The 12,940-nt window shown below is 40.1% G+C and overlaps 1 protein-coding gene across 2 annotated transcripts in view; it reads right to left on the bottom strand.

The window, feature by feature from the left end:
* Positions 1 to 12,940, bottom strand: part of TMEM65 (transmembrane protein 65) — a 302,373-nt gene that overhangs the window by 126,913 nt on the left and 162,520 nt on the right. For both annotated transcript variants that reach the window (XM_053715338.1, XM_053715339.1), the window contains 2 exons: positions 10,968 to 11,012; positions 815 to 882 (listed from right to left, as the gene is read on the bottom strand). In XM_053715338.1, coding sequence (XP_053571313.1) covers positions 815 to 882; positions 10,968 to 11,012 — 113 coding nt within the window. The remainder of the gene's footprint in view (positions 1 to 814; positions 883 to 10,967; positions 11,013 to 12,940) is intronic.

Genomic DNA, 12,940 nt, shown 5'->3' on the forward strand with positions numbered 1-12,940 from the left:
CCACCTCTTTTCAGATTGCATTTTAACAGTTTTTCACCACTAGAGGGTGTTAGTTCACATATTTCATATAGATAACACTGTGCTCGTACACGTGAAGTTATCTGGGAGCAGGCACTGATTGGCTTCACTACAAGTCTGTCAAAAGAACTGAAAAAAAGGGCAGTTTGCAGAGGCTTAGATACAAGATAATCACAGAGGTTAAAAGTATATTATTATAACTGTGTTGGTTATGCAAAACTGGGGAATGGGTAATAAAGGGATTATCTATCTTTTAAAACAATAAAAATTCTGGTGTAGACTGTCCCTTTAAGTTTATACGTTTAGGAAATATCTGACTTATTGGGCCTATGGCTCTTATCTGCCGTCAAAACCTATGTTTCTATAACATTGTGCTCACTCCCGTGTAGCTATTTATGAGTCAGCAATGATTGGCTAAAATGCAAGTCTGTCAAAAGAACTGAGATAAGGAGGCAGCCTGCAGAGGCTTAGTTACAAGGTAATAACAGAGGTAAAAAGTGTATAAATATAAGTTTTGGTTATGCAAAACTGGGGAATGGGTAATAAAGGGATTAATATAATACAAATCCTGGAGTAGGCCGTCCCTTTAACTGCTTTTACATTGGTTTAACTGATATTTACAAACTAGAATACATTACAGCATTTTATTTTTGTACTTTATGTGCCTTTAAGTGTTTGTTCTAATTATTATTTAGTTGTAAAAGTGCTCAATATATACAGGACAGAAATAAATGTGAGTCACCAAGATGATCAACTGGACCAGTGTATAAGTAAAGAACATGAAATCGCATCTTACCGCAGCAATCATGATGGCGTTATCTAGGAAACCAAAGCCTACAAATGGAAGGGCATTGTGGAAGAACACTGAAAAATAAGAAATAACAGCTCGTTAATTGTACACAGTAACAGCTTAGTAAGTTTAAAGGGACATAAAACCCATCATTTTTCTTTCAGGATTCAGACAGAGCATACAAATTTACCAAATGACTTCTATTATCAAATTGTCTTTGTTTTCTTGTTATCCTCTGTTTAAAAGCAAGACGGTTCAGGAGTGTGCACGTGTCTGCAGCACTAAATAGCCGCAGTTTTGCAACAATGTTATACATGAGCAAGAGCACTAGATGGCAGCACTATTTCCTGTCATGTAGTGCTTCAGGCATGTGCACACTATCTCTTCAACAAAGAATAACAAAGGAACAAAGCACATTTCATAATAGAAGTAAATTGGAAATATTTTTTTTAAATTGTAACCTCTATCTAAATCATGAAAGAAAATTTTTTCGACTTCATGTCCCTTTAACAAAAAAACAAGGCTGGCATGAAAAGACCAACAAAGCTACTTTGCCAGGTTATGGAACTAAAACATCAAACGTTTCATATAATTAAATGCACACGGCAAGTCAAATTACTTTGGAAACTGAAGGGTTAATCGTAGTAATGCAAAGAATAGCCATTTGTTTGTATATGTTGTTTATTCTCCCCCTATTCCCTATAAGAAGTGAATTAGACTTTCAGCAACCTTAAGTGGGGCCAGATGCTCCTCTTTAAAGATGACTCACTGGAATCTCGCTGACTGCAGGGGCACTTGAATGGAAGCACCCAAAGATGTACAGTAAAACTATTAATGTGCTGGGAAAACATGTACAAATACAAATTACAGCAAAACGTGACATTATTGTAAAACAAATTTGCTTCAGTCAGTGTTACAAAACACTCTAAAGGGTTAAAAACACTGTCAACACCGAGCAGCCGGCGCACTCCCATGTGACTGAAACATAAGAATGTACAACACTTATAATTGTCATGTCCTCATCTGGGCATAAGAGAGAATCTTGTACAATGTGTTTAACCCTATGAGAGGGGTTAAAACTGTAGAATAAATATTGAAGAAAGTGTATTTTATTATTGAGCTAATGTTTGTTTTTTTGTCAATGCTTTACTGTTCCTGAGCAAGACAACGCTAGTGAGCGACATTCTCGCGTAGCTGGCAGTCACTGACCTTTTTTACTGCTCAGCAGAGCCCTGGTACATGACTTTATATGTAACAATTAGAGAAGAGCCTTTGCTGAACTATAGAATGCACCAACAAATTAAAGCATTTAAAATATACAGTAGAAAAAGAGCAATATTCAAAAAACTTTTGATAAACCTATACAGTATTTTACAAATGTGAGCATTTTAGAACTTAAAGTGATGGTAAATTTACCTCACTAACTAAATATATTGAAACCTCTAGTAATGTTAAGCATATCAATGGGCTTATTTTATTTCAAATCGTATTCAACTTCGATAAAAACACCGTCTTTGTGAAGCTCCGTTACCTGCTTCAATTCAGCCTCTGTCACAGATTTTCTTATTCTGTGATTTGACCGGCAGATCATTAAGTCAATCGGAGCCTCGCCATATGCCCGATGTAATTTACTGAGAGCACGCTCCCGTGCTTGTAACTAGAATCAGACTCAGCCTTGAAGTGCAACTGCGCACACGCAGCTCGCTACGCTATTTGCGCATCTGAAACAGAAAAGGCTTCATATTTTTATTAAGGAGGATAAATAAAAAAGTATAGATTTGTATTAGTAAATAGTTCTGTGATATCTTTGTTTTTAAAACAATTTTTAAAAAATGTATTGAAACTTGCAAAATCTCATTGTGTAAAATTAAATATTTTGCTAATGAGAAAATAAAAATAATGTGTTAACTCTATATGTAACAGGTAAATATGGTTTATGAAATCTAATTTTAGCAAGGTTCTTTTAACGGTTTCAAAAACATTTTAGTCCTTTTAATGTGACAAAAGCACATTACACAATACACTGTTGCCTCACATTTCGGAGCCTGGGTGATCGATCACACATTTTTATTGCTCTTTTTACAACACGATATTACTGCTTCATAGTGTGATCTGGTGGGGAGACCTCAAATAATGTGTCATACTGTCACCTATTGTGTCCTGACCACTTTGTATCCGTCAACCCCTGTAGTATATTACAGAGTACTATGGCAAGCAGATCTTGTACAAAATCCAGTCTATTAATCTATTTTTAATGTGTTTATTTCTACCAAAAAAAAATGTCAACAATATTGCTTAGTGTAGACTGAAAACCTGTAGAAAAAGAAAGGACAGAGTAAACCTACTCAGGCTTTCTATACCATGGGCAGCAAATATGTTGGGAAAACGCAGTGAGGCCCACCTCACAAGTTCCTAACTGCTTGATAGCCAACACTGCCTCCTCCTGCTGGCCTTACCATATCTTAGGAAAGAAATGTAGATATTGTGATCCTGTAAATAATACAAACAACCAACCACTATCTAAGATTTGAACATGGTAGCAGATGGCACAGATGCTCATTTCATTTATTATTAAATTTATTCAGTTGGAGGAGCTATTACAAAGTATAAGAAAATCTTTTGCAGTCTAAGGAGAAAATGCTATTACCAAAACTACTTAGACCAAGGCTTGACAAATCAAATGAGAATTATTCTATAAATTTAACATTTATGATTATTCTACACATATCTGTATAAAATGCCTGTCTCTAGGGCCTAAAAATAGTGATGCACAAATATTTGGAATTCAGAATTCGTTCTTGAAACAAATGACAAAAATGGCCACTGTCTGCAGCATTAAGATCATTTCCGCACCGGAATTATTACAGTAAAAGTGTAAGACAAAACTATCTGGATTAGGACTTCCAAATTCAGAATATTTGCACATCTCTGATAAAAAACAAAATTTATGCTTACCTGATAAATGTATTTCTTTCTTGACACGATGAGTCCACGGATCATCATTATTTACTGTTGGGAATATCACTCCTGCCCAGCAGGAGGCGGCAAAGAGCACCACAGCAGAGCTGTCTGAAGTTTATAACATACTAACAACCTGTCTAAATAACAGGGCGGGCCGTGGACTCATTGTGTCAAGAAATAAATACATTTTTCAGGTAAGCATAAATTTTGTTTTCTTTCTAATGACACGATGAGTCCACGGATCATCATTAATTACTGTTGGGAATCAATACCCAAGCTAGAGTACACAGATAAGGGAGGGCCAAGACAGGAAACCTAAACGGAAGGCACCACTGCTTGAAAAACCTTTCTCCCAAAAGAGGCCTCAGCTGAGGCAAAGAGTCAAATTTATAGACGTTTGAAAAAGTGTGAAGAGAGGACCAGGTTGCAGGCTTGCAAATCTGTTCCATAAAGGCTTCATTTTGAATGCCCAGGAAGAGGGAACAACCCTCGCAGACAAAGCCGTTACTCGGCCGGGAGGCTGCTGTCCAGCAGTTTTATAAGCAAAGCAAATGATACTCTTCAGCCACAAAGTAAAAGAAGTAGCCATAGCTTTCTGTCTCTTACGTTAAACAGAAGACTGACGAAAATCCTTAGTCGCCTGTAAAAAGAATCATAGTGCACGTACCACGTCCAGATTGTGTAGAAGCCGTTTCTCATGAAAAGAAGGATTAGGACACAAGGAAAGAACAACAATCTCCTTATTAATGTTCCGGTCTGAAACTACTTTAGGGAGAAACCCTAATTTAGTACGTAAACCCACCTTATCCGAATGAAAAATAAGGTAAGGAGACTCATACTGTAAAGCCGAGAACTCTGACACTCTACGAGCAGAAGAAATAGCAACAAGAAACAAAACTTTCCAAGATAATAACTTAATATCTTAAGGCATGCAGCGGCTCAAACGGAGCCCCTTGAAGAACTTTAAGAACTAAATTAAGACTCCAAGGAGGAGTAACTGATTTGAACACAGGTCTGATCCTGACCAAATGAATGTACGTCTGGGAAGTCAGCCAGACGTTCATGTAACAAAATAGACAAGGCAGTTATTCGACCCTTTAGGAAACTTGCCGATAATCCCTTCTCCAAACCTTCTTGGAGAAAAGACCTAATTCTAGGAATTCGAACTCTACTCGTTTTTAAGAGAAGCCCTTGGATTCACACCAGTATAATATTTATGCCATATCTTATGGATAACATTTCCGTAGTCACAGACTTACAAGCCTGAATCATGGTCTCAATGACCGATTCCGAAAATCTACGTTTGGATAAAATAAAGAGTTCATCTTCAAGTAATCAGCTTCAGAGAAACTAGATTTGGATGAAAGAAGGGTCCTTGAAGTAGAAGATCCTTCCTCAACGGAAGTCTCCAAGGTAGAAAATGTGACATGTCCACCAGGACTGCATACCAAATCCTGCGAGGCCACGCCAGTGCTGACGCCCTCTCCGGCTTAATTTGAGTCAAGACTCAAGGAAGAAAAGCAAACGGATGAAATAGGTTTCCGAGACTGAAATTCCAAGGTACCGCAAGAGCGTTTATCAGTACAGCCTGAGGGTTCCTTGACCTCCACCCGTACCTCGGAAGCTTGGCATTCTGTCGAGAAGCCATGAGATCCAATTGCAACTGACCCCATTTGAGAGTAAGGCTGGAAAAACACTTCCGGCTGGAGTTCCCACTCCCCCGGGTGAAAGGTCTGCCTACTTATGAAGACCGCCTTCTCAGATGTCCACTTCTGGAATGTGAATCACCGACACACAGCAATTGTGGGTCTCCGCCCACTGAACGATCTTGGCTACCTCTGTCATGGCCAAGAAAACTCTGAGTTCCTGACGGTTGATGTAAGCCATTGAGGTTATATTGCCCGACTGGAACCTGATGAACCAGGCCGAAACTAACTGAGGCCAGGCTAGGAGAGGATTGAAAATTGCTCTCAATTCCAGAATGTTTATGGGTAGAACAGACTCCGACCAAGTCTATGTTCCCTGCTCTTAGAGAGCCCCAAACTGCTTCCCAGCCCAAAAGGCTGGCATCTGTTGTCACAATCACCCAGGAAGAACTGCAAAAGCAGGTTCCCTGGGAAAGAAGATTCTGAGACAACCACCAAAGTAGAGAATCCTTTGTCTCCTGCTCCGACTGAAACGGCGGAGACAGATCCTCATAATCTCCGTTCCACTACCTGATTATGCTTAACTGGTCTGAGGTGGAAACGGGTGAACAGGATGATGCCCATTGCCGCTAGCATCAGCCCAATCACCTCCATGCACTGAGCCACTGATGGCCGAGGAGAGGACTGAAGTGCCAGGCAAGAATCGAAAAACTTTGATTTCCTGACTACTGTCAGACTTCATTGATGAAGAGACTAATATAGTTTTCCAATAAATCTACCTTTGTAGTTGGAACTAAGGAACTCTTTTCCAAATTCACCTTCCATCCGCAAGGCCGCAAGAAAAATAACCACATTTCCATGCGTGATCTTGCTTGTTGAAAGGAAGGCGTCTGAACCAGAATGTCGTCCAGAGAAGGTGCCACTGCAATGCCCCGCAATCGGAGCACCACCAGCAGGGATCCCAAAACCATTGAGAAAATTCTGGGAGCTGTGGCAAGGCCAAAGAAAGAGCCACAAACTGGAAGGGTTTGTCTAGAAAAGCTAACCTTAGAAATATGTGATGGTCCTTGTGGATGGGAACACTGTGGTCATAATTGACCCTCTTGGACCAAAGGAAGAATGGAACGATAGATTCCATTGTGAGGGACGGCACTCTGAGAAACTTGTCTAGACTCTTAAGATTTAAAATTGGTCTGAAGGTTCCCTCCTTTTGGGAACAACAAATAGATTGGAATAGAATCCCAGACATTGTTCCTGCATTGGACCAGGAACTATTACTCCCAGGTTGGAGAGGTTCCGTACACAGTGTCTGGTCTGCAGATAATCTTGAAGGCAGAAAAGTCTTGAGCTCTAGTTTGTATCACTGGGACACAATGTCCACTGCCCAGGGATCTTGAAAATCTCAAACCCAAGCCACAGCGAAGAAGGATAGCCTCCCCCCCCCCCCCCCCCAAGACCCGGATCGGGTGCAGGCCCTTCATGCTGTCTTGATTCAACAGCAGGCTTCTTGGATTGCTTTCCCCTATTACAAGACTGATTGGGTCTCCAGGAAGGTCTAGACTGCTCCTGCTTGGAAGAGGGAGTGGAAGGATTTCCTTTGAAACTTCGAAAGAAACGAAAATTACTCTGACATCCTTTTTGTTTATTTCTCTTATCCTGAGGGAGGGAATGTCCCTTACCTCCCGTAATATCAGAAATTATCTCTGTCAAACCAGGTCCAAACAAGGTCTTTCCCTTGTAAGGAATAGTCAAAAGTTTAGACTTAGATGAGACATCCGCAGACCAAGATTTTAACCATAACGCTCCGCGGGTCAATGGCAAAGCCTGGAATCTTAGCTCCCATTTTAATAATCTGAAGGGAAGCATCTGTAATAAAGGAGTTGGCTAACTTAAGGGCCTTTATCCTATCCTGGATTTCTTTGAGATGGGTGTCTGTCCGAATAGAATCAGACAACGCATCAAACCAGTACGCCGCCGCACTGGTGACAGTAGCAATACAAATTGCTATTGTAAACCCTCTAACTTCTTATCCATAACTATCCTCTATGGGAATAGTATCTCTCTTGACTAGCATGGAAATTGCCCCTTCCACCTAGGGTACCGTCTTCCAAGACTCCTTGATAGAGTCTGCTATAGGAAACATCTTTTTAAAAAAATAGGAGATGGAGAAAAGGGGATACCCGGTTTCTTCCATTCCTTAGCAATCATCTCTGTAACCCTATCTGGTACAGGAAATACTTCCACCATGGAGGGCACGTCAAAATATTTGTATAGTTTACTGGAATTTTTTGGATTGACTACACCTGTGGTGTCGGAGTCGCCCAGGGTAGCTAAAACCTCCTTAAGTAACAAACGGAGGTATTCAAGCTTAAAACTGAAAGAAACAACTTCAGTATCAGATAAAGGTATTACACTGATATTACCCCCTCAGATACTACCAAAGTATCTTCCTCTTCAGGCAAGAAACATTCGGAATAGTCACTACTGTATCAGCAACATTATTCACTGATTGAATACATTTCCTCTTGTGCTTTCCCTGCAGCATGGGAAAAGCAGACAATGCAACAGATACCGCCGATGACATTAGAGAAGCGATGTCTTGCAAGGTAACTCCAGGTGGAGTTTGAGAGGAAGCGCAGGGCACTGCATGTGTGGGTGATAAAATTTGGGACACTTGGAGTAATTTGCAGCATATATTGAAATTTGTCAATAGACTCCTGAACAGCATCCACCTTAGAAGGAGTTGGCTCAGAAAAAAATCTCTCTATAATTTAAGTTCTCTCACTACATGAGGAACAGAAAGGGATTGGTGGTTCCACATTAGCATCAAAACATATTGCAGGGCCTCTTGGTCCATTCTGACTCACAATGGATGATTTAATCACATAAAAGTCTAAAACAAATGTAATAAAAATTAAAACAGAAAAAACTTTACTGTCTCAAATTTTAAAAACGTAACTTTTTTATTTACATGTGCAGAAAAAACTAAATATCTACACAAATAATGCAGAACACTTCTACACCTCAGCTTAACTTGCTGCTGAGGTGCCTACCTGCCCCTCTGACACCGCGTACAATCCCCTCAGGAAAACATCCGGAACTCAGCTGTAGATGTTATTTAACGAACCGCTATCCGGTCCTAACGCATGTGTTAACATTCTGAGGACTTTGTTTATAACCCTCTCTTCCTTCCGATAGCAGGAAGTGTTGAAACAGTGAAGCGCAACCCAAATTGGCGCCACACATAGCTCCGCCCATCGTGGGCGTTTCAAAAAGCAATTTCCCGGTCGGCATTTTATGTAAAAGTTAAGCCACCGGGAATAGTGAAAAGCCACCTCATACTGAGCCTATCTCTTCAGCCCTTGTGATTTAAGCCACTGGGAGCAGTGAAAAACACCTCAAGTCTATTAGCCCCAGTGCCTGCCTAGAAAATGCTGTTGTTAAGTCCCCTCCTTTCATCTATGGGAGGCTATTGTCCCAAATAAATAAAGTGCTCCACTTCCTCTGAGATCCGTTTTTTATTTCCCAGAACCAGAATAAAAAGTCAACACTTACCTCTTAAATCTGCCAGACAGCAAGGCAGCTCACCAGGTTTGAGAGGTCCTCTCCCTCACATAGGCCTGTGGAGAAAAGATAAAGCCTGAGTAATCTTACTTAGGCTATCAGGATTAGGGCAGCATAAATATATGGGAGGTGCAGTGAGAATTATGTCCCACAAGTTCCCATTGCTCTAAAGCAGGGGTGGGCAAGAGGTAGATTGCGGTCTACCAGTGGACCGCGAGTGAATTTTGAGGTGACCTCCTGGAAGATTTCAAAAGTCTGCATAATAAGAGAAACATTTCTCACACATCTAGATTCTGAGTGAAGAGCCTCGTCACCGTAGATGTATGAGAAATGTTTCTCTTATGCAGACTTTTGAAATCGGTTATGAGTCTATGACGGCGGTACGTGTACTTCAGCATGCACAAGGTGGCTGTAGCTGAACTCGCTGCCCCAGCTTTGGTTACTGCCTGTCCCAAATTCTCCTACTTTTTGTCTCAAGAGCGGTCAGCCCATAGTACAGACTCTTCATGCGCCAGGCTGAGATGCTGCTCGGTATCCCTGGGTTTGGCAGTTCCAGGTCCTGTCCTGTCTGATATTCTGCTGCTACTTTCTAGTTCTGTCCTCCATTACTTGTCACCAGGCTCTGCTGGGTGAATGGTCTGGTGATTTTTCTCCCCCCCCCCCCCCCAGGGTCTGTTACTACCCCTTAGGTTCTTTTAATTTCTCTGTACCAGGCTTTGATGCTGCTATCTGATACATTATCTGACACACTAATATTAGCTATACTTTGTGCTAGTTTCTGCCGCTTTTTTGTCCCCAGAAATTATTGTCACCAAATTGTGCAGGTCAGTGCTGTTGCTGCTATACCAGTCTATGGTTGCTGTGTAAGGCGGTACAGAGCCAGCAGGTCCTGCCGCTGTCACTGTCTAAACTATTGGAAGTAGTCTTCAGCTAGTACAGATGGAGAGCAGCCAACAGGACCTGCCCCCTAATCAACCTGACATGGTGTCCAGCCAATAAAATTACTTTGAAGAATGAGTCTGTCTATGATTGGCTGAGAATAGTTTATTGTCATCGTTGTACCTGAGCTGTGGGTTTCCCATGTGTTCCAGGGCTTGACTATTTCGCTAGCCCTAGACTCGAGCCATCTTAATTGTGAGACTACTTATTCATACTCAGTCGCGGTACACAGATAAGGTTGCTTGATGGTCCCTGTATAATGTAAATATAGAGCTCTCGCAGTAAGTAAAGAGAGCGGCTGTATTTATTATTAAAGAGTGCGGCTGATTTTTAAAGCAAAAATGCCATTTTCAGCCAGCAGGTCCTATTTGTGGCAAAAATACAATTTTCAGTCACCGACTTTTTTTAGTTAGATGACCAGGTCACTTGGAATAAAAATAGAGGTAGCCCTTGCCTTACAAAAGTCTGCCCACACCTGCTCTGAAGCCACCACTGCTCTACTGAAGAGACTGATATGGACTACAGCTACACCCCAGAACAAAGCAGCACAATCTTGTACTACTTAAAAAATAATAAACTCTTGATTGAAGAATCTTTTACTAACACCTAACTTTACCACTTCCTTGCTCTAAAGTAGGCAAAGAGAATGACTGGCGTGGGAGGGAAGGGAGGAGATATTTAACAGCTCTGCTGTGGTGCTCTTTGCCGCCTCCTGCTGGGCAGGAGTGATATTCCCAGTAATTAATGATGATCCATGGACTCATTGTGTCATTAGAAAAAAAGTGTGTCACTAGCTACTCTGTATTACTCCTGCCTAAAGAATTTGAAAAAAAATTGGAACCTCCCATTTTAGTACACAATGCAAGTAAACTAAATGGACAATTAATTCAGTAATCAATTGATTTTTTTGTACACTCTTGTGAATCATAAAGTTGATCATTTTGCATCTATTTGGGGTTACAAAATGCTGTTTACCAATAACGAATGTTATTACCCATTGTTAAAATTAACAAAAAATCTTAGCTAATAGGAAATTTATTTGTACTTACCATGTTTTAGTTGTGTTGAAGATGGTGGGGCAACTTCCAGTTTTTCTGAAAACAAAATAAAAGAAAACATTAGATGTGTACCAATAATACAATCTTACCAAGTCATTTTAGACAAATACTTTTAATCAGAAAGAAATGCACTATTTTTTTTTTTCCTTAGAAACTTCTGGGTGCCAAGAAAGACAAATGAGTCTGTGGGGCCTTATTGAATAATTAGGATTTATTTTCCCCAAGAACAATGTTTATTGCAAAGTGGCCGTACATTGTGTGCAAGAGAAAATAATAAATGAAAAAAAAATCTTTAAAAAGATTTTTTTATGGCTAAGAATATGCAGTTGGCATATTCAAGAGGAATATTCAACAATAAAAAAGTAGTTTTATTCAGGATAAAGGAATGATCATTTATCAATATGTTCGTAGCATTCAGACCTACAGGCAAAGCTGATGTAATAGGCTTTTTTTATACCAAGATGAAGAAGCATGAAGACAAAAACATGATATACTGTATTGTTCAACAAGATTATAAAGCAGTAGTGACAAACTCATTTAAATGAACATTCTGGTGAAAAATTAAAATGTTCCTATTTGTTACAAAACATTTGTAGAATATTGCAACACATAAATTCCAAAAATGAATAACAAAGTTATCCTCAGTTTCCCGAATTTGTGTAGTTCTGCAACTCAGAATATTTTTATTTTCACAGATACTTTGAGTTGCACGCCTGTTTTATTTATTTAATTACAGTACCCGGGTGCTGAAATTTACAGAAGAAGGCTTCAGATTAAAAATGCTTTAGCTATAAATGTCAGTAGTTACCTGGCAACATGGTGCAGGAATGAACCTGTGCTATTGTGCAGACAGAAATATGCAACTTCCCTAATTTTCTCCCACATCTCACCAATACACATTTGTTGGAAAAAAAAATACTATGATAAAAAAAGTGCTGCATGATAAATAGGAATGTGCATTAGGAAAATTCAGCTGCAATCGAATGGAATAGATGGTGGCCACCACACTTAGATCTGGATTTGCACTGATCTTAGTGTGTTCCACTTTCACTGGATGAAATTCAGCTCCGAAAAGAGCCAAACAACAGTGGTGGCCTCAATCTTTCCCAATACAGGGAGTGAAGAATTATTAGGCAAGTTGTATTTTTGAGGATTAATTTTATTATTGAACAACAACCATGTTCTCAATGAACCCAAAAAACTCATTAATATCAAAGCTGAATATTTTTGGAAGTAGTTTTTAGTTTGCTTTTAGTTTTAGCTATTTTAGGGGGATATCTGTGTGTGCAGGTGACTATTACTGTGCATAATTATTAGGCAACTTAACAAAAAACAAATATATACCCATTTCAATTATTTTTTACCAGTGAAACCAATATAACATCTCAACATTCACAAATATACATTTCTGACATTCAAAAACAAAACAAAAACAAATCAGTGACCAATATAGCCACCTTTCTTTGCAAGGACACTCAAAAGCCTGCCATCCATGGATTCTGTCAGTGTTTTGATCTGTTCACCATCAACATTGCGTGCAGCAGCAACCACAGCCTCCCAGACACTGTTCAGAGAGGTGTACTGTTTTCCCTCCTTGTAAATCTCACATTTGATGATGGACCACAGGTTCTCAATGGGGTTCAGATCAGGTGAACAAGGAGGCCATGTCATTAGATTTTCTTCTTTTATACCCTTTCTTGCCAGCCACGCTGTGGAGTACTTGGACGCGTGTGATGGAGCATTGTCCTGCATGAAAATCATGTTTTTCTTGAAGGATGCAGACTTCTTCCTGTACCACTGCTTGAAGAAGGTGTCTTCCAGAAACTGGCAGTAGGACTGGGAGTTGAGCTTGACTCCATCTTCAACCCGAAAAGGCCCCACAAGCTCATCTTTGATGATACCAGCCCAAACCAGTACTCCACCTCCACCTTGCTGGCGTCTGAGTCGGACTGGAGCTCTCTGCC

This window comes from Bombina bombina, chromosome 5 (genome assembly GCF_027579735.1).
Source record: "Bombina bombina isolate aBomBom1 chromosome 5, aBomBom1.pri, whole genome shotgun sequence".
NCBI classification, from domain to species: domain Eukaryota; kingdom Metazoa; phylum Chordata; class Amphibia; order Anura; family Bombinatoridae; genus Bombina; species Bombina bombina.